General features: G+C 47.8%; 2 protein-coding genes across 14 annotated transcripts in view; one reads left to right on the plus strand and one right to left on the minus strand.

The window, feature by feature from the left end:
* PDXDC1 (pyridoxal dependent decarboxylase domain containing 1) overlaps positions 1 to 7,728 on the plus strand; it is a 54,878-nt gene extending 47,150 nt beyond the window's left edge. For 8 of the 10 annotated variants that reach the window (XM_054453643.2, XM_063654659.1, XM_063654656.1 and 5 more), the window contains 8 exons: positions 106 to 277; positions 1,257 to 1,375; positions 1,689 to 1,810; positions 2,699 to 2,791; positions 2,870 to 2,966; positions 3,808 to 3,912; positions 4,384 to 4,616; positions 6,866 to 7,728. In XM_054453643.2, coding sequence (XP_054309618.2) covers positions 106 to 277; positions 1,257 to 1,375; positions 1,689 to 1,810; positions 2,699 to 2,791; positions 2,870 to 2,966; positions 3,808 to 3,912; positions 4,384 to 4,616; positions 6,866 to 6,925 — 1,001 coding nt within the window. In that variant the 3' untranslated portion in view covers positions 6,926 to 7,728. Of the gene's footprint in view, positions 1 to 105; positions 278 to 1,256; positions 1,376 to 1,688; positions 1,811 to 2,698; positions 2,792 to 2,869; positions 2,967 to 3,455; positions 3,716 to 3,807; positions 3,913 to 4,383; positions 5,646 to 6,865 lie in introns of those variants that run through there. The other 2 variants (XR_010124345.1, XM_063654660.1) reach the window with 2 other exon arrangements.
* On the minus strand, positions 6,195 to 24,343 carry LOC129016226 (protein N-terminal asparagine amidohydrolase). Of its 4 annotated transcripts, XM_054455388.2 has the most exons (10): positions 24,146 to 24,343; positions 16,481 to 16,583; positions 16,339 to 16,404; positions 15,927 to 16,035; positions 12,816 to 12,889; positions 10,111 to 10,164; positions 9,583 to 9,636; positions 8,327 to 8,424; positions 6,920 to 7,033; positions 6,195 to 6,538 (listed from the first exon to the last, which is right to left on the minus strand). In XM_054455388.2, exons 1-10 carry the CDS (start codon positions 24,224 to 24,226, stop codon positions 6,359 to 6,361), a joined length of 933 nt encoding a protein of 310 aa, XP_054311363.1. In that variant the 5' UTR covers positions 24,227 to 24,343; the 3' UTR covers positions 6,195 to 6,358. The 4 variants fall into 4 exon arrangements, with proteins under 4 accessions (XP_054311363.1, XP_054311365.1, XP_063510736.1 ...); XM_054455390.2 differs by lacking the exon at positions 16,481 to 16,583; XM_063654666.1 differs by lacking the exon at positions 10,111 to 10,164 and having other exon boundaries at positions 24,146 to 24,298.

Below are 24,343 nucleotides of genomic sequence, written 5' to 3' on the forward strand. Positions count from 1 at the left end.
GAAGTACCTCGAGCTTTTGACCTTCCCAGTAGTGGAAGAGGGAGCCCTGCCCTCTTGTCATTGGCCATCTCCTGAGCATTTCTCTGACATTGTGAACATCTTCAGTTTTAGGAACTCGGGGAGAGGATGTGGATCAGCTCGCAGCCTGCATAGAAAGCAAACTGCCAGTGCTGTGCTGTACGCTCCAGTTGCGTGAAGAGTTCAAGCAGGAAGTGGAAGCAACAGCAGGTCTCCTATATGTTGATGACCCTAACTGGCCTGGAATAGGGGTTGTCAGGTAAAGTCTTGGCCTGCCACTTGATGTTGGAGACTTCTCTTTATAAAGAACACGGGTGGGTCATTTTCTGAACCACCTTAGAAATCCAAGATGAATGTGTAATCACAATATGCTTAACGAAAATGCAACTCGGTTTTCTGGGCATTTACAAAAGCACAGTGCAAGCAGGCGATTTGGCCAGCATGGCGCTCAGGGAGGGGAGTTGCTGAATGTTCTGTCTGTAGGTGCCGACTCTCAGCTACCTAGGAGAAGATGCCAACAGGTGTATATATCACTCACTGAGAATGGTTACTATCCAGGGCATATAGAGAATTGCAAATCAGTAAGAAAAAGAACCCAGCTCTCGGGGAGAGAACTGGGTGCAGTCCTGTGGCTGCTTTCTCGCCTTCAGAGGTGAGGCAAACCTCTTTTTGTATTGCACATGAGACTTCCAGACCTTGCATGGAACTAAAGACTTAGGCTTTTGGCTGGGCACGGTGGCTCATGCCTGTAATCCCAGCACTTTGGGAGGCCAACAGGAGCATAGATCACTTGAGGCCAGGAGCCTTGAGTCTACCCTGGACAACATGGCGAAACCCCATCTCTAGAAAAATACAAAAATTAGCCAGAGGTGGTGGTGCACACCTGTAGTCCCAGCTACTCGGGAAGCTTAGATGGAAGGATCAACTGAGCCCAGGAGGTGGGGGTTGCAGTGAGCCAAGATCATGCCACTGCACTCCAGCCTGGGCCACCGAGTGAGACCCTGCCTCAAAAAAAAAAAAAAAAAAAAAAAAAAGAGGCTTTCCTGTGACTTTCTCTTCACTCCTGGCAAACTTCCTGAAAGTTTGTGGTCTGGAGACACTCGCAGTAGCTCTTTTGCCCATTGGTTCCACTGCATTGTCTTGCTCATATTTAGAGGTTTCTACTCCACCTCTAATCCTGTATCAGAAGAGACATTTGATCTTTTAGGCTGAAATGCTGTGGTTTGATGTTGTTTTAGGTATGAACATGCTAATGATGATAAGAGCAGTTTGAAATCAGATCCCGAAGGGGAAAAAATCCATGCTGGACTCCTGAAAAAGTTAAATGAACTGGAATCTGACCTAACCTTTAAAATAGGTAATTACTTACTTTTATAAGTCAACTGTGAGGTTTGGAAGGACACTTGCTAACTGGCTTTAAAGAAGATGGCTTATCTCTTGGAGGGTGAGCGTCTCTCTGGCTGAGTTCCAGGCGAAGGTGCAGTTCTGAGCCCTCCGTTCTGAGACCTCCCTCCCCTTCTGCAGCCTTGCCAGGCCTTTCTCTCTGCCCTTAGAATCTCCATGGAGGAGACCCCTTTCTGTGTGGTCAGCACACTGAACAGGAGAGCAGGTCCACGTCTCACCCATGACAGAGGACTTAGAAACCCAAGTTTGTCTCGTTTCCTTTGCAGGCCCTGAGTATAAGAGCATGAAGAGCTGCCTTTATGTCGGCATGGCGAGCGACGACGTCGACGCTGCTGAGCTCGTGGAGACCATTGCGGCCACAGCCCGGGAGATAGAGGAGAACTCGAGGGTCCGTAGCACCCATCAGTGTTCATTCCTTTTCTGAGTTTTGTCCCATCAAACAGCGGGGACCACGAGGAAAGGAGCTGCCCTTGGGATGTCTGTTTGTTGTCTCTCAAAGTCTCAATGTTTCCTGTAAGCTGGGCCTTGTGCCAGGTGTCAGGGATGCCAAGTGGGTTTGACACAGCCCATGCCCCAGTGATCTCACAAGCTCAGGGGGAAAGATCCACATAGCCACGCTGTGTTGTAACCCTGCCTTGGAGAAGAGGGCGGGTAGCTGGACACACAGGCAGACACATTCACCCCTGCCACCAAGGTCAGGGAGGACTTCCGCTCTGGAGCTGTGTCCTGAGGGTGAATGAAACGGGCTGCTTTATGTGTGGTTCCCCCTACACCACTTCCCTACAGCACTTCCCACCAGGAATAGACCTACTGCTGTGGGTCCCTTAGCATGGAGGACCAGGATACAAGGCTGATCAGGTATCCTCCAAACAGATGATTCCTTCCCTAAAAATCATTCAAAAGGAGAGAAGAGGGACCAAGTTAAGACTGCTCTAAAAGGAGAGAGACACGTGCCATTGGACATGCGGCCGAGGAGCCAGCTTCATTCCTTTCTGGGTGGACTCCTTAAGGTTTCTTTCCAGCCTGACTTTATGACTTCTAACTCTGTTTTCAAGAATATGTAGCAAATGAGGCTGGTCACCAAGGTGTGTCTGCCTAGGCCTCTATGAGCATTTTATCCGCTTGTCTTTGATTTTCTATTTTTTTTATGCTGGCGTTTCAATGCAGGATTTCATTGACCTGCTTTTGAAAAATTCCCTCAGTGCTGTGTTACTAGCTCTTCTGGGCCCCAGGTGAGAAGCTTAAACAAGTAATGCCTTTCTTGGTCTTGCCACAGCTTCTGGAAAACATGACAGAAGTGGTTCGGAAAGGCATTCAGGAAGCTCAAGTGGAGCTGCAGAAGGCAAATGAAGAACGGCTTCTGGAAGAGGTGAGGCCCCTGATGGGCAGCAGGCTGGGGGAGCCGCCACGAGGCCAGGCGGCCCTGAGTGCTGGTCCTGTCTTGCAGGGGGTGTTGCGGCAGATCCCTGTAGTGGGCTCCGTGCTGAATTGGTTTTCTCCAGTCCAGGCTTTACAGAAGGGAAGAACTTTTAACTTGACAGCAGGTAGGACGGCATAGCCTCTTCCCGGGTCTTGTTGACCTTGGGAGGTTTCACCAAATGCCCTTGGGTCCCAACACTCTTCCCACTGGGAAGCCCGTTCTGGTGTGCCCTGTCCTCCTCCCCAGTGCACCCTCGCGGCTGAAACAGCAAGGAAGCAGCTACCCGCTCTCCACAGCTGTCGCCACCGCGAGGCCATGAGGACGTGCCCACTCAGCCGTGCAGACTCAGGGTGCTGTGTCTTGAGCATTTTGGTTCAGGGTTAATACTTATTGTCTTCATGTGTGTTCTGCCCCAGCAGAGGACAGTTTTGCAAGTGGCAATGCAAAGACTGAAGCATGGAGTGCTGGCACGGTTTATTTTGAACCAGGCAGCCAGCAAGCGTTTCAGCCGCTGGAATGTGGGGAGGGTGTTAACAGTCCGTGACTCCTTCTTTCCTGTTCTACTGAGGAAATAATTTCCTACACTCGAGCCCCTTCCTTCATTCTTCCCCAGGAAACGATGACTCCATTGTCATGAAAGCAAAAGATAATCTGATTTCTAATCTGCCAAGCGTTAGCCTTCAGCAAAGAGGCACCCACTTCTTGTGGCTACAGTACGTTTCCCTGTTGGGCCTGGCTCCCTGGGTGCGCTTATGCCGTACTGCTGGCGAGTGCTGGTGGTACTGGCCCTGTGAGGTAGCTCTGTAGCTCACGGCACATTCATAAGTGCCCTCCTCTCCACCAGTCTGTGGCAGGCTCAATGGCTGAAAGGAGGTAATTGGGGAGCAACGCTGTGTGAGGGCAGGTGGTGTCTTCAAGGGCAGCCTGTGCCTGTAGCTTCCACCCAGCCCTCTCCTCTCCCGCAGGCTCTCTGGAGTCCACAGAACCCATATATGTCTACAAAGCACAAGGTGCAGGAGTCACGCCGCCTCCAACGCCCTCGGGCAGTCGCACCAAGCAGAGGCTTCCAGGTAAGTGAGGCCTCCGCGCCGAGTTCAGGTAACAGGTTTCCCCTGTTGGCTGTTACTTGCGTTCCTTTGTTTTCTGGGTTCTTGAACTCCAGAGGTCTATTTCTCTTCACTTAAGACCAACTACTACCATCTCTTTAACCATTTTGGTAGCCGTGGGATTCAGCCTTGAAGAAATCCCACGGTAGTGCGCTAAGGGGAAGTTGGGGTCTTGAAAGATGACATTGTCACTGTGGTGTTTACCCTCCTGGGCGTTTCCTAATGAAGATGACCTTAGAGTTCCCCGGCCTGGGGAGCATGTTGGTGTCACGCTAGCAGCTCTCGGTTTTCTCATCTCCTAAAACACCTCAGAGCCAGTAAAGGTTTCTGCTGAAGCTGTGTTGTGAAATGAAGCAATTATCTGTTGCACAGACAGCCTGTGTTGCAGAAGTATCCTCACTGAGCTTCAGCACAGTCTGTCTGCCCTTTCTGTAGGCCAGAAGCCTTTTAAAAGGTCCCTGCGAGGTTCAGATGCTTTGAGTGAGACCAGCTCAGTCAGTCACATTGAAGACTTAGAAAAGGTGGAGCGCCTGTCCGGTGGGCCGGAGCAGATCACCCTCGAGGCCAGCAGCACTGAGGGACACCCAGGGGCTCCCAGCCCTCAGCATGCCGACCAGACCGAGGCCTTCCAGAAAGGGGTCCCACATCCAGAAGATGACCACCCACAGGTAGAAGGACCGGAGAGCTTAAGATAAGACTCACTGTGTGATTTGGAAGATGAAGTTCTATTGGAAATGTGAACTGTGCCACATACTAATATAAATTACTGTTGTTTGTGCTTCACTGGGATTTTGGCACAAATACATGCCTGAAAGGTAGGCTTTCTAGGAGGGCAGTCAGCTTGTCTAACTTCATGTATATGTAGAACCACCAGGAACTGTTTGCTGTCCTACTACCACTTTTCCCTAAGTTACCATAAACACTTTTTATTCACAAAAAACACTTCGAATTTCAAGTGTCTACCACTTGCAGCCTTGCTCTTTCTAAACATAAGCCTAAGTATATGAGGTTGCACGTGGCAACTTTTTGGTAAAACAGCTTTTCATTAGCACTCTCCAGGTTCTCTGCAACACTTCAGAGAGGCGAGACTGGCTGTATCCTTTGCTGTCAGTCTTTAGTCCGATGAAGTTGCAATATACAGTGGGACTGCTAGGCTTGAAGGAGAGCAGTGATTGTGGGATTGTAAATAAGAGCATCAGAAGCCCTCGCCAGCTACTGCTCTTCCTGGAGACTTAGTAAGGACTGTGTCCACTTGAGCTGTGGCAAGGCTGCTGTCCGGGACTGTCCTCTGCCACAAGCCCGTTTCTCCCTTTATATACTGTTTGTAAAGAGAAACTGTGAAGTCTCCTCCTGACCATATATTTTTAAATACTGGTAAAGCTTTTAAATTGGCACTCAAGTACAGACTGTGCTCATTTCTGTTTAGTATCTGAAAACACGATAGATGCTACCCTTAAGAGCCTGCTCTTCCGTGTGCTACGTAGCACCCACCTGGTTAAAATCTGAAAACAAGTACCCCTTTGACCTGTCTCCCACTGAAGCTTCTACTGCCCTGGCAGCTCACCTGGGCCCAACTCAGAAACACGAGCCAGCAGAGCACTCTCTCACGCTGATCCAGCCAGGCGCCCTGCTTAAGTCAGTAGAAGCTCGCTGGCACTGCCCGTTCCTACTTTTCCGAAGTACTGCGTCACTTCGTCGTAAGTAATGGCCCCTGTGCCTTCTTAGTCTAGCAGTCAAGCTTTTGGGAGACCTGAAAATGGGGAATTCACACTGGGTTTCTGGACTGTAGTATTGGAAGCCTTAGTTATATCATATTAAGCCTATAATTATACTCTGATTTGATGGGATTTTTGACATTTACACTTGTCAAAATGCAGGGGGTTTTTTTTGGTGCAGATGATTAAACCGTCTTCCCTATTTGGTGCAATGAAGTATAGCAGATAAAATGGGGGAGGGGTAAATTATCACCTTTAACAAAATTACATGTTTTTATATATATTTGGAATTGTTAAATTGGTTTTGCTGAAACTTGAGATATTTGAATGTTGGTTTCAATAAAGGTTCTTGAAATTGTTACCAGTGAATTCAGTTTATAAATCTTATTACAAAAGACTTACCCAAGTACCTGAAATAGCTGCCGATAGCAATAGACCAGTGAGAGGTAGGTTCTCCTCTGCCCCTTATTACTGACCAAAAAAAAGCTAGACATCAGTTTTTTAGTAAACCAAAAAATAAGTCTCAACAAATGCCTTTGCCAAAATAAGGTTTTATTTTGAAAGTCATTTGAAAGACACTGAGGAGGGAAGGAGGCCTAAGACCCAACGGGTGTAGGATCCAAATCTGGATTCGTGCCAGCCCCACCAATGGTCTGTCAGGCCAAGAAGGTGCTTTCTTTGGTAATTCATGTTTTTTAGCTTCCTGGAGAAGAGATCTTTTCCCACAAGCCATCTTCATTTTTTTTGTAGAGTAGGGCTTTATTTCCAGGAAACAGTGTGTTAGCTGGAGATGGGTGTTTTTTTAAAAACATCAAGGTAGATCTAATATGTTCAACAAAGTGGGGCGGCTCAGCCAGAGGTGAAGTAGAAAGATTCTGAAAACACAAGATGGTAGGCATGAGAGAAGTCAACCTTACCGTCCCCTGCTTTGATAAAGATGTCAAAGTATCTTTGTTCTTGGACACAAATATATATAGTAGAATACGTTAAGAAATGAGGTGGCCTGAATTAGTAAGAAAAAAGTTGATTGCTTACTGCTTTACCCACAGTAAAAAGTAAAAGTATGTCAACTCCATCCAGGACTTGACATATCCCCGTTTGATATACAAGTTAAATGGGGTCTGTCAATGGCATCCAAAAAGTTACTACCCGCCGAAGGGAAAGCAGCTATGACCTGGTCTAAACCCTTTTTTTTCTTACAGATGGGGAAACCACGGTCCAGAGATTTAAGACTTACCCAGCCTGTAAACTCTCACCTCTAGTATTTGCTTGTCATCTTGCTGCAACCAGAAATCCACATGTGGAAATGGTGTCCAGGAGTACGGTCCTATACGAAGTTGTTCTGTCTCTGCATCGTAAATGCTAATCATCTAAAAAAGAACGTGTCAAGGATAGAATTTCAGGAATGTCACCCACTTTTCAAACCCTCCCAGTAACGCAAGCTCCAGTGTAGTCCTTTCATGCATTTATCTGCATAAGCTTCTTAAAACCTGTCTCAAACAACAAAAGCTGCCAGCTACTGAACACGTCCAGTGTGTCTGCTGCTGCACACTGTGGGGCACACACATGACTGTTGTGCGCCAACAGCAGTCCCACAGGACGAGGGTGTTTTTTCCCATTTGGGGTGAAAACTTGAGGCTCAGAGAAACGGGGCCCATCTCCCGGGTCATGTATCCAGTAAGCCTCAGAGCTGGGCCTCAAACCCAGCCGCGTCTGACTAAAGTCTGTGTTCCTCACTGCCTCATTATTTATACCCCAAACAACTGATCACCTTGCAATTTAAAAGCATACAGTACCTGCTGCCCCATCAAAAGAAGAGACTAATTTGCCAAATGATCCAGTCCCTGAATTCCCAAATTTGCCAATGGCAGCCTCAGCTTACCTAGCAATATTCACTTTGGTAACTGACACTGAAATATGTTCTGAATATCAACTAAACTAGGCCTGTTACACTCCTTGAGAAGTCCTAAAAATGTTAAAAGGGTTGGCTCTGAATCCAAACACATTTTCCAGTGAAAAACATCAGCATTTCATAAACGAGAAGATTTCTTTGGGGTGGCCTGAATGTGATTTCTGTTTTTTCACACTTTGAGCATTTTTAAAGAATTCTTTCACCCATTCCTCAAATGGCATATAAACCTTGGGTTTTCAGTTTTCTAACTTTTAAAATTACAGTATAATTTAATTAAGCACCCTAAGGGAATCAGACTTTAAATGAATTTGATCATTATTTTGGGTTAATTAAATTGTTCCAGCAAATTGCTCTTCAGTGACCCGGTCCAAAAGAATGCATAGTCCCGAGTGCAGAGGGGAGAAACTTCTCCTGCGTCCCAGTTCTCCTCTCTTTGTAGAACTTTATAGGAAAAGCTCTTACGAAGTAACAGAAGTTTGTTCTCTTTGCATTCGGATGCTGGGGTTCACACATACCTCCCACACCTTTTAGGCAGAGAACTGGAGCTGATGACCTAAAGATGTTCATTACTATTTTGAGACAGTGAGTGTGGGGAGGGGTGTATGTATGTGTTGGTCCTTGATAATTTACAGCTATAAAGAAGCTGACAGCATAAACTTTTCTAAGATCCCGAAAACTTAAGGCCTTGACATGTGATGCCTTTTTTTTTTTTTTTTTTTTTACCCCTTAACAACGATGATTTGAAACTCACTGGTCCTCCTGCTAAAGTTCGCGCAGCACGCAGCTGCTCCTCCGGACCCCGATCTTGAAAGGAGGCTCTGTAAATCTCTGCAGTCTTAATGTTGACAGCTGTGAGGGACAAAAGGATGACTCTGAATTGACAAAAGACCAAAGCGGAAAGTCTGCACAGTCTTACATTTCTACCACCACTCCTAAGAGAAAGACAGGAAAGTGAACAGAATGGCTCCTAAGTATCTGGACCTCCCCCTCCCTGGAGGGGGAAAATGCAATCTTTACCCCAAGCATCTCGGTGAAAATCGCTGAGGCCCGAGCTGGACTCGGTGAGATTTTGTTCTAAACCAAGAGCTGCTTTCCACCTGGGAGGCAGCCATTCCTTCAGCCGGACGTGTAGCAAAACCTCTGGTCAGCCCTACTGGTGTACGGCCAGGGGTGGGTGGGTGAACTGTGATCGTTCTGTTTGAATCTTCACAATTTAGTATTTTATACATACACGAAGTTACAGAGAATAGAACAGTGAACACTGTGTACCCACCACCCAGCTAAATCAATCAAGTATCACCGCTACAGCAGAAGCCCTCTGAAATAGAGCCGATTCCATGATGCCTTTCCCGTGGGAGTCCTGGGGCTGCCAAGCAGGGAGGATGGTTCTAGGTTTTCTCTAGCCTGAGAGTTTTACACTTTGGAGGATTTCTGTTCTCAAGCAAAACCTTCCTCAGTTCCTGATATATAAAAGGATTCCAGTGCCTGCCTTCCTGCCCCAGAGCACTGGCAGGAGAAAAGCACGCCGGGCCTGGGGTGCCGGGGAGAGAGGGAAACAAAACCAGGCACTCTCCCAGCTCCTGGGAAGGGTGGGCATGGCCTGTGCTTTCTATTTGCTACCACGTTGCTTCTTCAAAGTCTTAAGAAGTGAATGTTATCTCAGTTTTATAGGTAAAGCTTAGAGAAGTTAAGCTACTTGCCCAAGGCCTCATGGCAGATGTTCGGAGTAGCTGGGATCTGAACCCAAGGCTGTCCCATCCTGACAGCAGTGGGGTCATTGGTTTGCTGAATTAGACTTTTAACTGCACATGTGACCAAGCCTCCAACCCACAAAAGATGCACACTACTTACCAATGCCATATATTATTATTGCACACTACTTACCAATGCCATATATTATTATTGCACACTACTTACCAATGCCATATATTATTGCACACTACTTACCAATGCCATATATTATTGCACACTACTTACCAATGCCATATATTATTGCACACTACTTACCAATGCCATATATTATTGGAAAGTGGTTTTCGTTTTCTTCCCGGTCATTTAATTCTACAAAATAAAAATGTTTAAGATACACTTTACTTTGTATAATAAAGGCGAAGGAGGAGCTCCTCAATGCAGAAAGGGAGGAAAATTCCAGAAAATGAAAGGGATTGTGGCCCTGTTTCCCTACCCTGTCCCAAGGCAGGGGGGTTTATACTGAACAAACTGGCAGCTGCAGAATCGGTCCCCACTCCCACCCCACCTTCTCTGTGCACCCTGTCTGCCACACGGGTGGCAGCTCCTCTGAGATCCAGTGCCCTCCTTCCTGGGAGACAAGGGGGCCGCATTGGAACTGAGGCCGGGCAGATGGTGGACGAGGGCAAGGGGAAGGGGAAGGCCATCCCACCACAGGAAGAGCCGGGACAGATGGTGGCCAAGCAGTGACAGCAGTGTGTGCCGGTGCTTGGGCCCACTGCAAGACTGGGGACAAAACGGTCCTGAGACCCACATCTTCGCTTTGGGGCAAATGGCAGAACTTACCTGTCACACATAATGTCACTAAGTGAATGTCATCTTCTTGCCTGTCAAATTCACCTATGATGAGAATTTTAAGACCGGATGTCAGAAAAGTTCCTCTAGTTACCAGAACAAACTGCTGAGCAAGCCAAGGACAGGGAGGGACGGCAGCCAACTGACTGTGCTCCGCCCTACAGCCTGCACCCACACTGCCACAGCCTGGCCTATGGGGCCAGACGCTAGGGAGCTGACACCACAGAACCCTGACCGCCAGGAGACGGCCACATTCTCAGCCTCAGGCCCGAAGGAGCCTGGGCTGAGCCTTCCCATTTTTCTCTTCATTCTGAGGGTTTTGCGGGGACCCATGGATTCATAAGATTTTTACTTTTCTCCTAAGTAAACTGTTTTCCTGTTTATCAGAATTACAAAAACAAAAATCTGGCCACTCTAACAGATTTGAAAAATACAGGAGAACATATAGAAGTCGGTTTTTAATGTCCATAATCCTAGCACTGTTAATAATTAGTGGATTTTCTTCCATATTTTTCTATGCTCAGCAGAGCTGACCATAAAGACAATTTTATATCTTTTATTTTTTGAGATGGAGTCTTGCTCTGTCACCCAGGCTAGAGTGCAGTGGAGCGATCTCTGCTCATCGTCATCTCCACCTCCCAGGTTCAAGCGATTTTCCTGCCTCAGCCTCCCGAGTAGCTGGAATTACAGGCGTGCGCCCCCATGCCTGGCTAATTTTTGTATTTTCAGTAGAGACAGATGGGGTTTCACCATGTTGGCCAGGCTGGTCTCGAACTCCTGACCTCAAGTGATCCACCTGCCTTGGCTGCCCAAAGTTCTGGGATTACAGGAATGAGCCACCGCGCCCAGCCGACAATTTTATATCCTGATTTGCTTGTGCACAGGTATTTTCCCATGTAATTCTCACCCTTATATGTATTATTTTTTAGCAACTACATAATTATTATTCTGATAACATCACATTTCCTGTTATAAGTAATGTTCTACCGCTCATCTTCAGGCTCAAATCTCTATGCACATTTCAGATTATTTTCTTAGCATATATTTCCACAAGGGGAATTACTGGGTCAAAGGATATGAACTATTTATTTATTTATTGAGATGAAGTCTCGCTCTGTCACCCAGGCTGGAGTGCAGTGGTGTGATCTCAGCTCACTGCAACCTCCACCTCCTAGGTTCAAGTGATTCTCCTGCCTCAGCCTCCTGAATAGCTGGGATTACAGGCGTGCGCCACCATGCCCAGATAATTTTTTTTTTTTTTTTTTTGAGATGGAGTTTCGCTCTTGATGTCCATGCTGGAGTGCAATGGCATCATCTCAGCTCACCGCAACCTACACCTCCCCGGTTCAAGCGATTCTCCTGCCTCAGCCTCCCAAGTAGCTGGGATTATAGGCATGTACCACCATGCCCGGCTAATTTTGTATTTTTAGTAGAGACGGGGTTTTTCCATGTTGGTCAGGCTGGTCTTGAACTTCTGACCTCAGGTGATCGGCCTGCCTTGAACTCCCAAAGTGCTGGGATTACAGGCATGAGCCACTGCACCCGGCCTAATTTTTGTAATTTTAGTAGAGACAGGGTTTCACCATGTTGCCCAGGCTGGTGTTGAACTCCTGACCTTAGGTGATCCACCTGCCTCGGCCTCCCAAAGTGCTGGGATTACAGGCATGAGCCACCATGCCCAGCCGGATATGAACCTTTTTTAAGAGTTAAGTCATGGCGAGACCCTGTCTCCACAAAAAATTTAAAAATCAGCTGGGCATGGTGGCATGCACCTAGTCACAGCTACTTGGGAGGCTGAGGAGGGAGGATCACTTGAGCCCAGTAGGTTGACACTGCAGTGAGCCATGATGGCGCCACTGCACTACAGCCTGGGCGGCAGAGTGAGGCCTTCAGTCATGATGCCAAATTGCTTCCCAGACAGGCTGTACCATCATATGAGTAAGCTTACTTCATGGCCTGGTGGTTAGTCAACACACGACAATGTTGTTTTTGTTTCTTTTTTTTTTGAAAATATTTGCAAATTTAGGCCAAGTGTGGTGACTCACACCTGTAATCTCAGCACTTTGAGAGGCCAAGGCAGGTGCATCAAGAGATCAGAAGTTCACGACCAGCCTAGCCAACATGGTGAAACCCCATTTCTACCAAAAATACAAAAATTAGGTGGGTGTGGTGGCGCACACCTGTGATCCCAGCTACTCAGGAGAGTGAGGCAAGAGAATTGCTTGAACCCAGGAGGCAGAGCTTGCAGTGAGCCGAGATCATGCTACTGCACTCCAGCCTGGGCAACAGAGCAAGACTCCACCCCTGAAAAAAAAAAAAAGAAAAAAGAAAAAAAAATTTGCTAATAGGGAAAAAATGGTATCATCAGTGTTTTAATTTTCTGCAGATTAAAATGGACATTTTTGCCAGGAGGGAGGGTGGCTCTGTTTTCACACAATTCAGAGCACTTACTATTTTGGAATGTGTTCACTGCTGTTTTAGTAGAAAATCTTATCCCCAGCCCTGCTACCCCTACACATGAGCTCCACGCATTCAGTCTTTCTGTGAAATTCCAAGCTGGGCAGTCTGTTTCTCTGTGCTGCTCCAAGTGGGTGTGCCCTTCTCAGGTTTTGTACCAGTTGGGATTTTTAACCCAAGCAAATATGGGTACATATTTATGTCCAATTTGGGGGAAAGAAAAAAAACAATGAACTTACTAAGAAGTTGATGAGTGAGTTTTTGTGACAACTGCCTGTCGTCACTGAAGCCTCCAACGAGGTGCACTTCCAGCCTGGCAAAGAGATGAGACAGGGGTCAGAGGCCAGAAGAAGACACCGGTGCATGCGCTGGTCTCACTTTGAACTTTCATTCTCAGTTTCCATGAACACTTGCTCTACAGCAGAGCTTCAGGTCATCTTCGTGCCACCGCAAAAGAAAGTATCGGCAGCACACTGCCAAGGCCAGTGGCGAGCTTCTGGGGACCCTGCCCAGGGGCCCTGATGACTGAGGGGATCCATATCTGAACACAAATGTGATGCCGCCTCCATGCACCAGTGGGGAGCTTTGCTCTAGAAGAGCACAGGCACAAGACAGGCGCAGTGGCTCACACCTGTAATCCTAGCACTTTGGGAGGCTGAGGTGGGTGGATCACTTAAGGTTAGGAGTTCGAGACCAGCCTGGCCAACAGGGTAAAACCCCATCTCTACTAAAAATACAAAAATTAGGCCGGGGGCAGTGGCTCACGCCTGTAATCCCAGCACTTTGGGAGGCTGAGGCGGGCAGATTGCTTGAGCTCAGGAGTTTGCAACCAGCCTGGGCAACAAGGTAAAACTGCATCTCTACTAAAATACAAAAAAAAAAAATTAGCTGGGCATTATGGCATGCGCCTGTAGTCCCAGCTACTTGGGAGGCTGAGGCAGGAGAACTGCTTCACCCTGGGAGGCAGAGGTTGCAGTGAGTCAAGATCGTGCCACTGCACTCCAGCTTAGGCTACAGAGTAAGACTCCATCTCAAAAAAAAAAAAAAAAAGAAATTAGCCAGGCATGGTGGTGCACCTGTAATCCCAGCTACTTGGGAGGCTGAGGCAGGAGAATTGCTTGAACCTGGGAGGCAGAGGTTGCAGTGAGCCGAGATCACGCCACTGCACTCCAGATCTGGGCAATCGAGCAAGACTCCATCTCGGGGAAAAAATAAATAAGTAAGTTGGGTGTGGTGGTGGGCGTCTGTAATCTCAGCTACTCGGGAGGCTGAGGCAGGAGAATCACTTGAACCCAGGAGGCAGAGGTTGCAGTGAGCCAAGACTGCATCACTGTATGCCAGCCTGGGCGACAGAGCCAGACTCTGTCTCAAAAAAAAAAAAAAAAAAATGGTTTGGGGCCAGGTGTGCTGGCATACACCTCTATTCCCAGCTACTTGGCAGGCAGAGGTGGAAGGATTGCTTGAGCCCAGAAGTTTGAGACTAGCCTGGGTGACAGGGTGAAACCCTGGCTCTAAAACAAATTAAAAAAAAAAAAAAAGATTGGGCAACTGCCTGTTGGAAGCCCTCCTTAGGAGTCACACTGCGCATTAGCACAGTGAAGCTCTTGAGAAGTCCTGCGATTGAAAAAATCCAACTAACTTTTCTTGAACCCAGTGTTTCCCACACTCATCTACTAACCCCCTTTTCCACAGCCCGTCAACTGGGCGAATTCACGCTCGGCAAAGTGTTGCCAGACTTCACGCTGCCTTCTCAGACACAAAATCTTCCTAAGGGATGAACCAGAACCTTGGATGTACCTAACACAGGGCACAGCCTCAAGGGGCCTCATAATAAACTCCAAGTAGTAGTAGTAAGGAGAGCTGTGGCCACCATGGCTGTGCTTACCACTGGGCCACCAGGTTTGCCTCTGACTCCCTGAGCGATCGCAGTTCTACAACAGAGCAGGAAGAGCTGACAGGCACGTTCTGAGAACCATGAAGCAGAGTGTGTGGCAACATAATGGCATTGATTATGTCCCCCTGCGGGGGCCAAGATGACAGGAAAATGAAAATACCATTTTGGGCCTGCACGGGTCACATGTCCATGAAGCCAGCCCAGCCTCGGCACAGACCGCAGAGGGAGAATTTAGAATCGATCGGTATTGACTGGCAAATCTCTCCCAGAGAACTCTCTCTTTCCTTTTTTGACTCCTAGGATTGTTAAGCCTTTGTATATGATGGGAATAGTTCACTCAATGGCTGCCTTAGACTTCAAATAAAATGAGAGCAATGCCTGCCAGGTCTACACAAAGACAGAGCAAGGAGAGGGGACAGGTGTGTGAACAGTGGTCTTGACAGCAGGCCTGTGTCATCAGCCTCCACTTAGCTCCTGTGTGCTCCAGCACATTGAGCCTCAGTGCCGGTCTCTGTCAAATGGAGGCAGCAGATACTTTACTGCAGTGAGAGAGGATGAGGTGCTGTGGGGGCACCCAGGCTAGAGGCCGCTTCTTATCCAGCAATCCTTGGGGAAACTACCAATCTGCTGGAATTTAAAACTATACCCCTCAGCTGGGAGGATCACTTGAGCCCAAGAGTTTAAGACCAGCCTGGGCAACTTGGCAAAACCCTGTCTCTACAGAAAAAAAAAAAAACAACTAGCTGGGTATGGTGGTGTACACCTGTGGTCCCAGCTACTTGGGAGGCTGAGGTGGGAGAATCACCTGAGTCCGCAAAGTCAAGGCTGCAGTAAGCTGAGATCACACAACTGCGCTCCAGACAGGGCGACACAGCCAGACCCTATCTCAACAACAAAAAGAGAACAAGAAAAAAAAACTACATGCCTCGCCCCCTAGCGGTCCCCACATCTTCCTGGCCTGGTTTTCTCCACAGCCCCGCCTCACCACCCAACACCCCATCTTGTGTACAGTCTCTCGGCTTCGGAATACAAACATCTTGGGCCGGGCTTTCTGTCTAGTCTTCACTGCTGTGTCCCTAGAAACTACAAGGTGTAGGTGAGAGGAAGCATTTAACAAGCAACTGCGGGAGGAATGACTGCATGAAGAGCTACCACACCCGGGGGAGAGCAAAACGACGTGAAAATCGCAAACTCGACGTTCCTGAGGCGACATCAAGTTCAAAGTCAAGCCTTCCATCTCAAATCCAGCACGGACTCCTTGCCTGTGCCCAACACCCACTCATTCACTCAACCACTGCTCACGCAGTGCCCACGTCGTGCCAGGTTCTGTTCCAGGGGAACGAGGCAGACACGACGGCGGTGGCATCCTGTGTTCCCCTAACAGCTTCCACGGCCACATCCTGTACGCAACGGTTCCAAGATCTCAATTCACCTATGAGAGCAGCGTGGATCTCACCTTCCACATTGAGCGTGGTCAGAAAAGGATTTTATGGAGTTCATGATCAAGGGGACCTCAGCTTTGGTGTCGGTTCCGTCACAATGTGTCAAGCAGGTGGCCCCATTACCTGAAGAACAAGGGTGAAAGGACTCAAGTTATTCCTGATGGGAGTGCAGTGCACAGGCCGAGACTCCGCCTGTCCCTCCGGACCGCCTCGTCTTTGAATATCCTGTAGGGGAAAAACGGAAAGGTCTGTGCTGCCCAGCCAACCCATTCTGACCAGGACACCAGGGAGACACCATGCAGACCAGAAAAAAGGTAAGCGGAGTCCGCTTCCAACAAGACACCAGGAAACTCAACGCGAGAAATTCAATGCTCCCAAAGGTTGGGTCAGTTTAAGTAATGGTTTCCTTCACCTCTCTCATCATACCTGTGTGCCTCAGGACCACAATGTGACAAGTAGTGGCATCATCAGAACCCAGAATGGAGATGGAGCCTGTTTAAAAAAGAAATAAAATAAAATATCCAACAGCCTTTTGGGATAACGCCCAATTCACTGCTTCCTAACCTACCATCCTTTGGGGAGGTCACTGCAAGCTCTCTTTGCTGAACATAGAGAAGGCCCTGGGGTCCCACTTGTTGAACACACTGACCTCTGAGAAGTCTGGCTCTTTCCTGTTTAATTAAAAAAAAATAAAACAGTGATGTAAATTAGTGAGGATGGAAAAACTAAAGATGTGGAGAGAGCCAAAGCGGGCTCTGCGTGGGCAGCACGCTAGTGTGTGGGGAGTGTGTCAGCGGACAGAGAGGCTCAAAGAAAAAGGCAGCAGCCACGGTCATTCAGAACAATGCAGAGAAAACGATGAGGTTCTGCGCGGTGGTTTTTTTAACCTATGAAATCAGATGTCATAGTAACCTATGAAATGAGATGCAAAAACTCTTTATTATAGTTTGTTTTTTGTTTTTGTTGTTGTTTTTGTTTTTTTTTAAAGAGACAGGGCCTCACTATGTCTCCCAGGCTGGTCTTGAACTCCTGGGCTCAAGCAATCTTCCTGCCTTGGCCTCCCAAAGTGCTGGGATTACAGGCATGACCCACCACACCCAGCTATCACAGTTCTTTACTAAAGAGTGTGAGACTCTTAACAATTTTACCATTGTAAAGAGAATCAGATTACACAGGAATAGTGGATGGATGGCTCTGAAATCACATCCCCTCTTTTTTATTTTCTGAGACAGTCTCTCACTCTGTCACCCAAGCTGATGTATAGTGGTACAATTTCAACTCACTGCAGCCTCCACCTCCCAGGCTCAAGCGATCCTACCACCTTAGCCTCCCAAATAGCTGGGACTACAGGCCTGTGCCACCACACCCGGCTGATTTTTATACTTTTTGTAGTGACGAGGTCTCCCTATGCTCCCCAGGCTGGTCTCAAACTCCTGGGGTCAAGCAATCCACCCACCCCGGCCTCCCAAAGTGCGGGGAGTACAGGCGCACACCGCCACACCTGGCTGATTTTTATACTTTTTGTAGAGATGGGGCCTCCCTATGCTACCCAGGCTGGTCTCAAACTCTTGGACTCAAGTGATCCACCCACCTTGGCCTCCTACAGTGCTGGGATTACAGGCATAAGCCACCATACCTGGCCTCCGCTTTTTTACCTTAGTCCCTAACCTAGTAATTTCACTTCTGGAAATCTGTCCTAAGGAAATAACTCAAAATATGTTCATCCCTGTGTTATTTCTTTTATCTTATTTTTTTTTTTTTGAGACAGAGTCTCGTTCTGTTGCCCAGGCTGGAGTGCAGTGGCGTAATCTCAGTTCACTGCAATCTCCACCTCCCAGGTTCAAGCGATTCTCATGCCTCAGCCTCCCCAGTAGCTGGGATTACAGGCGTGCGCCACCATGCCCGGCTTTTCGTATTTTTAGTAGAAACCGGGTTTCACTATGTTGGCCACACTGGTATCAAACTCCTGGCCTCAAGTGATCCGCCTGCCTTGGCCTCCCAAGGTGCTGGGATTATAGCATGAGCCACCGTGCCCAGCCCCCTGTGTAATTTGTAATGGCAAAAAGCTGGGAGCAACAATGGAAAAGGTAAGTACATTAGGCACAGAACCAAGTCACAACCACTAACTGCACCGTCGTGAGAAATGAAAACTATGGGAAAAAGAGTTTTGAAATGCTAATTGCAAAGCAAGATACAAAAGTACAAAAAATGTTTTAAAGAGCTATAAATGTGCCGTTAATACAACAATGATTAAATGCTTATCCCCATAGAGAAAAACACTGGAAGGAAATTTCACCAATACAAGCATGGCTGCGCCAAAAGAGCAAACATGAGTGATTCCTGCGGCTGTCGTCCTCTCTTCTCAATGTTCTACCACACAGTTATTATTAGAGTACAAGAACAAAATGCATAAGGCACATTCACGAAAGGTATGTTAATACTAAGTGTCAATAATCTGAGTATTTGTACAAACTTATTTAGTAAGCTTGTAAAAAAAATTAAGTGGTTAAAAATTCAGTGGTTATTTAACAAAAACTTTTTCAAAAATGTTAAATTGATACAACACTACAATGTATCATAATTTCCTTCTTACTTGCAACAAACTCCTGGATGAACAAAATCTTCCTCAAATGTCTAGACAATGTATGTATGTATTGTTTACACGAGAAGACAGTTTTGCAGTCTTAGTCTTCTATCAGCTTCTTGCCATTTCGCATGACTGGTGCTAATTTAGGTTAGTGCTCCCTTAATAAAACATAAGAGCAGCTGGGTGCGATGGCTCCCAACTGTAATTCCAGCACTTTGGGAGGCTGAGGAGGGAGGACTGCTTGAGCCTAAGAGTTCAAAACCAGCCTGGGCAACAAGGAAGATCCTGTCTCTACAAAAATTACAAAAATTAGCTGGGTGTGGTGGCATGTGCCTGTAGTTCAGCTACTCTGGAGGCTCAGGTAGGAGGAACACTTGCAGCCAGGAGGTGGAGGCTGCAGTGAGCCATGATTGCACCACTGTACTCCAGCCTGGGTGACAGACCAAGACCCTGCCTCAAAAAAAAAAAAAAAAAAAAAAAAAAAATTAAGATTAAACTAAAAGAAGAGATGTAATAAACATAATGATCAGCTTGATTACTTACATGGTGTTTTCTTCTGTTTATAAACTTCCATTAACTGGAAGCAAGGTATCAATGAAAATGAGACAAGCCCCTTAATTTAAGAAACAAACTAAAGATTAAATGAACTGCAGTGTAAAATTAGATGGGCAAGACAGCCTTGCTGGCTCCAGAAGTCAATGAGAAACAGGTGTGACTGCTCTAAAACTCAGAACACCTCTACAGGTGAAGGCCTCTCATTTTCATTCACGTCTTACCTCACCTTAGTTCAGAATGACAGGGGAGAATTCAGAATTCCCTCTTGATTACTCCTGAGATACTTACCTTCTGCTTTGTTCTTTGAGGGAAGGGAAGAGAAGGGAGGGCGCAAAGGCGAATTTTTAACACTCATGTTCACAATTGGGTCACCACTCAAAAGCAAAGCTATTTGTGAGAAATTAATTACTGCTTTCACAAAGACCAAAAATCATGTCTCTCTTCAACACAGCTCCTATGATTTCCCAAAGAAATAAAAGCAAAAATTATCAGAAGAGAGAATGCCAGAAAACTAAAACAGCAGACTGCTTTGCTCTATTTTTAATTTCTTTTTTTAGACAGGGTCTTACTGTCTCCCAGGCTGGAGTGCAGCGGCGAGATCGTGGCTCACTGCAGCCTCTGGCCTCAAGCAATCCTCCCACCTCAGCCTCCCAAGGAGCTGGGAACTACAGGCGTGAGCCAACACACCTGGCTAATTTTTGTATTGTTTGGAGAGATGGGGTCTCCCTGTATTGCCCGGGCTGGTCTCGAACTCCTGGGTTCATGTGATCCTCCTGCTTCAGCCTCCTTTGCAGTAGCTGGAACCACAGGCGCACGCCACCCCACTTGTGCTAGGATTATAGGCATGAGCCACTGTGCCCAGCCTCTACTTTATTTTTAATTTTTTTTTTTCACAGACAAGGCCTCACTCTGTTGCCCAGGCTGAAGTGCTGTGGCCAGATCATAGCTCACTGCAACCTCAAACTCCTGGGCTCAAGCAATCCTCCCACCTCAGCATCCTTTGCAGTAGCTGGAACCACAGGCGCACGCCACCACACTTGGCTAATTTTTGCTCTTTTAAGTAGTGAAAAGAGTTTAGCCAAACTTCCCTTCTTTGGAAAAACACACAGTCCTACTTTATAAATTCATATGCAAGTAGTCCCACTTTTCTTAACCTCTAATATTCTCTAGATACTAATATTTGCTTTAAAAAAAAAACTTTTCCCTCAGTCCCTCATCCCTATTTCCCAATTCCTATTCAATGGCAGTATTCTCTTAACCCAGTGACCGGCAGATTTTCTGAAAAAGGCCAGACAGGAAATATTTGGGGTTCTGCAAGGCCGCAGTCTCTGTCACAATTGCTCAACTCTGCTGTTATGAAGTGAAAGCAGCCATAGACAATACAGATGTGGCTGTGTTCCAATAAAACTTTATTTATAGGTGACACCGAAGTTTTAATTTCAACACCATTTCCCATGTTACAAAATACTATTTTGATTTTTCTCAACCTTTGAGAAATATAAAGACCATTCTTGGCCTATAGGCTATACATAAGCAGGGTCCGGCCCATGAGCTGTGGCTTGTTGACCTGTGTCTTAGCCAATCACCTAGCTGTGACCTGGGGGATGATCATGTGACCCTCACGCCTGCTGTCCTGTTTGTCAATTCTTCCTTTACAAACAGGAGAGGGGCATGAAAATGATTTGTGAACTGTAAAGCACAATGCTATATAAGAAATTATGAGGCCCAACACAGTGGCTAGCGCCTGTAATCCCAGCACTTTGGAGGCTGAGGCGGGAGGATCACTTGAGGTCAGGAGTTTCAGACCAGCCTGGCCAACATGTTGAAGCCCCATCTCTACTCAAAATACAAAAATTAGCCGGGCATGGTGGCAGATGTCTGTAATCCCAGATACTCAGGAGGCTGAGGCAGGAGAATCGCTTGAACCTGGGAGGCAGAGGTTGCAGTGAGCCAAGATCACGCCATTGCATTCCAGCCTGGGTGACAGAGCAAGGCTCCATCTCTCAAAAAATAAATAAATAATAAAAGCAGGAACTAAGCTACGCTGCGAGCATCTTGTAGACTCTGTGGAACTATATTACCCAAGATGTTGCAGGACTGGTTACCGAGTACCCAGCGACTGGTTAAGAGTGACTAAGGGAGGGCTCTAAACAGCTCTGGCCAAAGGAACTCTGTGCAGGGATGGCCACCGTCTATATTCACACTGTCTCATTAGTAGCCATGCCGTCTGCTCAGCACTTGAAATGTGGCTACTGCAACTGAGGAACTGAGTTTTCAATTTTATCTAATTGTAATTGATTTTTAATTTAAATCCTAAGTAACCACATGGCTCGTGGCTACTGTACTGAATAGCGCAGCTCCAGAGTCAAGGGCAGGCTGCCAGGGTTCCAATCCTGGCTTCACCACTCCCAGGATGTGGGGCCTGGGGCCAGTTTCCCAGCCTCTCTGTGCCTCACAGTCCTCATCTGTAAAATGGGAATAGCAGTAACTCTTGCTGTGGTGCTTGGCAGCTTCCACTGTATTACTGTTATTGTTGTTATTTGCTAGTCGTAGTTACACACAGGCTTCTAACTGTTGGTACTCCATACTCAGAACACATCGTTACATGAAAAACACACTATAATGTATAATGTATAGCAACATATAGTAAGCTATCATTTTTTTAAAAAAAGTAAAGTATATACAAAGAAAAACCTTCATTAGGACTTTCACCAAACTGAAGAATGGTTGTAGTCATACATTTTTTTTTCTTTTCTGTATTATTATATTTTGCTTTCCTACAAAGAGGACACCCTGCTTTATTATATAAAAATAATCCAGGCCGGGTGGAGTGGCTCACACCGGTAATCCTAGCACTTCGGGAGGCCGAGACGGGCAGATCACTTGAGGTCAGGAGTTCAAGACCAGCCTGGCCAACACGGTGAAACGCTGTCTCTACCAAAAATAAAAAAATTAGCTGGGCGTGGTGGCATACACCTGTAATCCCAGCTACTTGCGAGGCTGAGGCATGAGAATCGCTTGAACCTTGGGAGACGGAGGTTGCAGTGAGCCGAGATTGCACCACAGCACTCCAGCCTGGGCAACAGAGCAAAACTAAGTCTCAAAACAAAACAAAAACAAAAACACCCCAACCTTTAATGTCTCCCTGTTGCTAAGTAGGTGAAAGGTCCATCTAAGCCCCTTGGTCATTTGGTCATCTGGGTACAATCCACCCCTGTAGCTTTACTTTCCATGCTTCCCCTCCTCACCCTGGCTGCTCTGGAGAAACTGGCCAGGCCACCCACCCACTGGGCCCTTCCCCTCCTGCCCGCCGCGCCCCAGGCGGCTTGCCCAGCTGCGATGCCCTCACCCTTCTTCTCCTTTTCAAATCTCTCTCGTGCCTGCATCCTTCTTCACTTACACTGCCGCAAATCAAAGTGATCGCCCCCTTCCAAAGTTCCTGTAACACAAACTGGTCCCCAGTACATAGCCTTTCTAGGACATGTCTTCTTAAATAGGCCAAAACCTTCCTCCGAGAGGAGCAGCCCCAATGTGTCACCAAATCCCCCTCCACACTTAAGTGTGCAGCCCAAGACACTCATCTAACTTTCTATCACGGACATTTTCAAACAGACATAAAAGTAGAGCATCCCCTAAATTCTTCAGGCGGCTGAAATTATTTTTCCTTGGTGAGTCCTACTCTCGACTTTGCTAGTTAACAGGACAGTAACACAATGCAAGGATAAAGTGACACGCCACCACGCCTAGCTCGGTGCATGTTGGCTAACAGACGATGGTCGGTCCTGAAATGCAAGCTGAGAATCACACAGAGCTGTCAGCCTTCTCCCTGTCAGTAAATCCTTGTCACCCTTCAGAACACGTTCAGGGATCATTTTGTGCCCTCATTTATGCAACAAATCTTTACTGAGCGCCAATTCTATGCCAGGGACCGTCCTACACTCTGAGGATACAAAAGTGAGGACACTACTCTTATCTGCCTTCAGGAGGCTTACATTCTGGGGACAGATCAAATAGAGAACAAACAAGCAAACAAAATAATCACAAACTGTACAGCTGTGACAGATGAAACCTCTAAATGCCTTCCCCAACCCAACACACTTGGTCAGGTTCCTGTGCTTCCCATTCAGAGTGAAAGGGGATGCTTTTTCTTTATGGCGCTTAACAGTTTATAGTATCTGAGTCTTCTTCATCAGAAACCATTCTCCCTTCTAGACTACAAACACTTCGAGGGCAGGGACAGTGATCAGTACGGTGCCCAACAGATATTAGGGGCTCGATATTTGACTCTCAAATCAACGAAATGATTGATTCCCCTTTAACAGGATCTATGGCAAGTAGGACGTTTGCCCCCTGTCGCCACGCCCCGCTCTTTTTAAAACCTGAGAACCCCCTTGCCGACAGTCCCTGCAGAAGCGTGGACAAGAGTTCAGAGATCTATTTGAGCACAAAAGCAGAAAAAACAAAAACAAAACCCGTGCATCAGGGCGTGGTCCTATGGCCCAGCTGCGGAAAGCAGGGCTCTCTCTTGCGGCTAAAAATAACTCGGCGCCCTACGCTCCGGGGGTAGGGGAGAGAGAGGAGGAAGGACTGGGGGTCCCCGCCAAGATCCCCCAGGCCAAACGCTCTCCGAAGCCCACCCTGGAATAACCTCCTGCTTCACGCGGACGCAAGGACAAAGCAACGTTCACCGCAGGCTGCGGGTCCCCGAAGGCGGGCGGCCGGATTTGCCTAAACGGACCGAGCCCTCTGGGGGTTGCAGCCGCCCCGTCTGGGAATGGGGGTCCCGGCGTGTCCCCGAGCCGCAGTGCTGTGCGACCTTGGGCAAGTCACCTAACCTCTCTGGGCCCCCGTCCCCTCCCCTGTCAGACAGTGGCCTCCGCGGCAGCCTGCTGAAGTCTAAAGAAGGCGAAAACTCCCGCACCCCTCAAGGGGAAGACGCGAGCCGACGGCCGGGGCTCCGGATGTGCCAACAGCGCCAAGTTTCAAGTCTGTGTCGCGTGAGGCGGGCAGCGGTGGGGTGAGGAGGGCGCTCGCCCGCCCTGCAGCTTCCCCTCGGGCCCGCCCCGAAGCCCCCCGCCGCGCCCCACTCACCTCCAAAGGCGGATGGGCTCGGACGAGGTCCCCGGCTGACTGCGGCAGCCTCACTCGCCGCCCCTCGACAAGCAGCGGCATAGCGGAGGCGGCCGCCCAGGCAGGCCCTGGGAGGAGGCGGCTCCTCCCCCTGCAGCTCCGGGCCGCCCGCCGCCCCCGCCCCTCCGGCCCCGCCCCTCCGGCCCCGCGTCCCGCCTC

Source organism: Pongo pygmaeus, chromosome 18 (genome assembly GCF_028885625.2).
Source record: "Pongo pygmaeus isolate AG05252 chromosome 18, NHGRI_mPonPyg2-v2.0_pri, whole genome shotgun sequence".
NCBI lineage: Eukaryota > Metazoa > Chordata > Mammalia > Primates > Hominidae > Pongo > Pongo pygmaeus.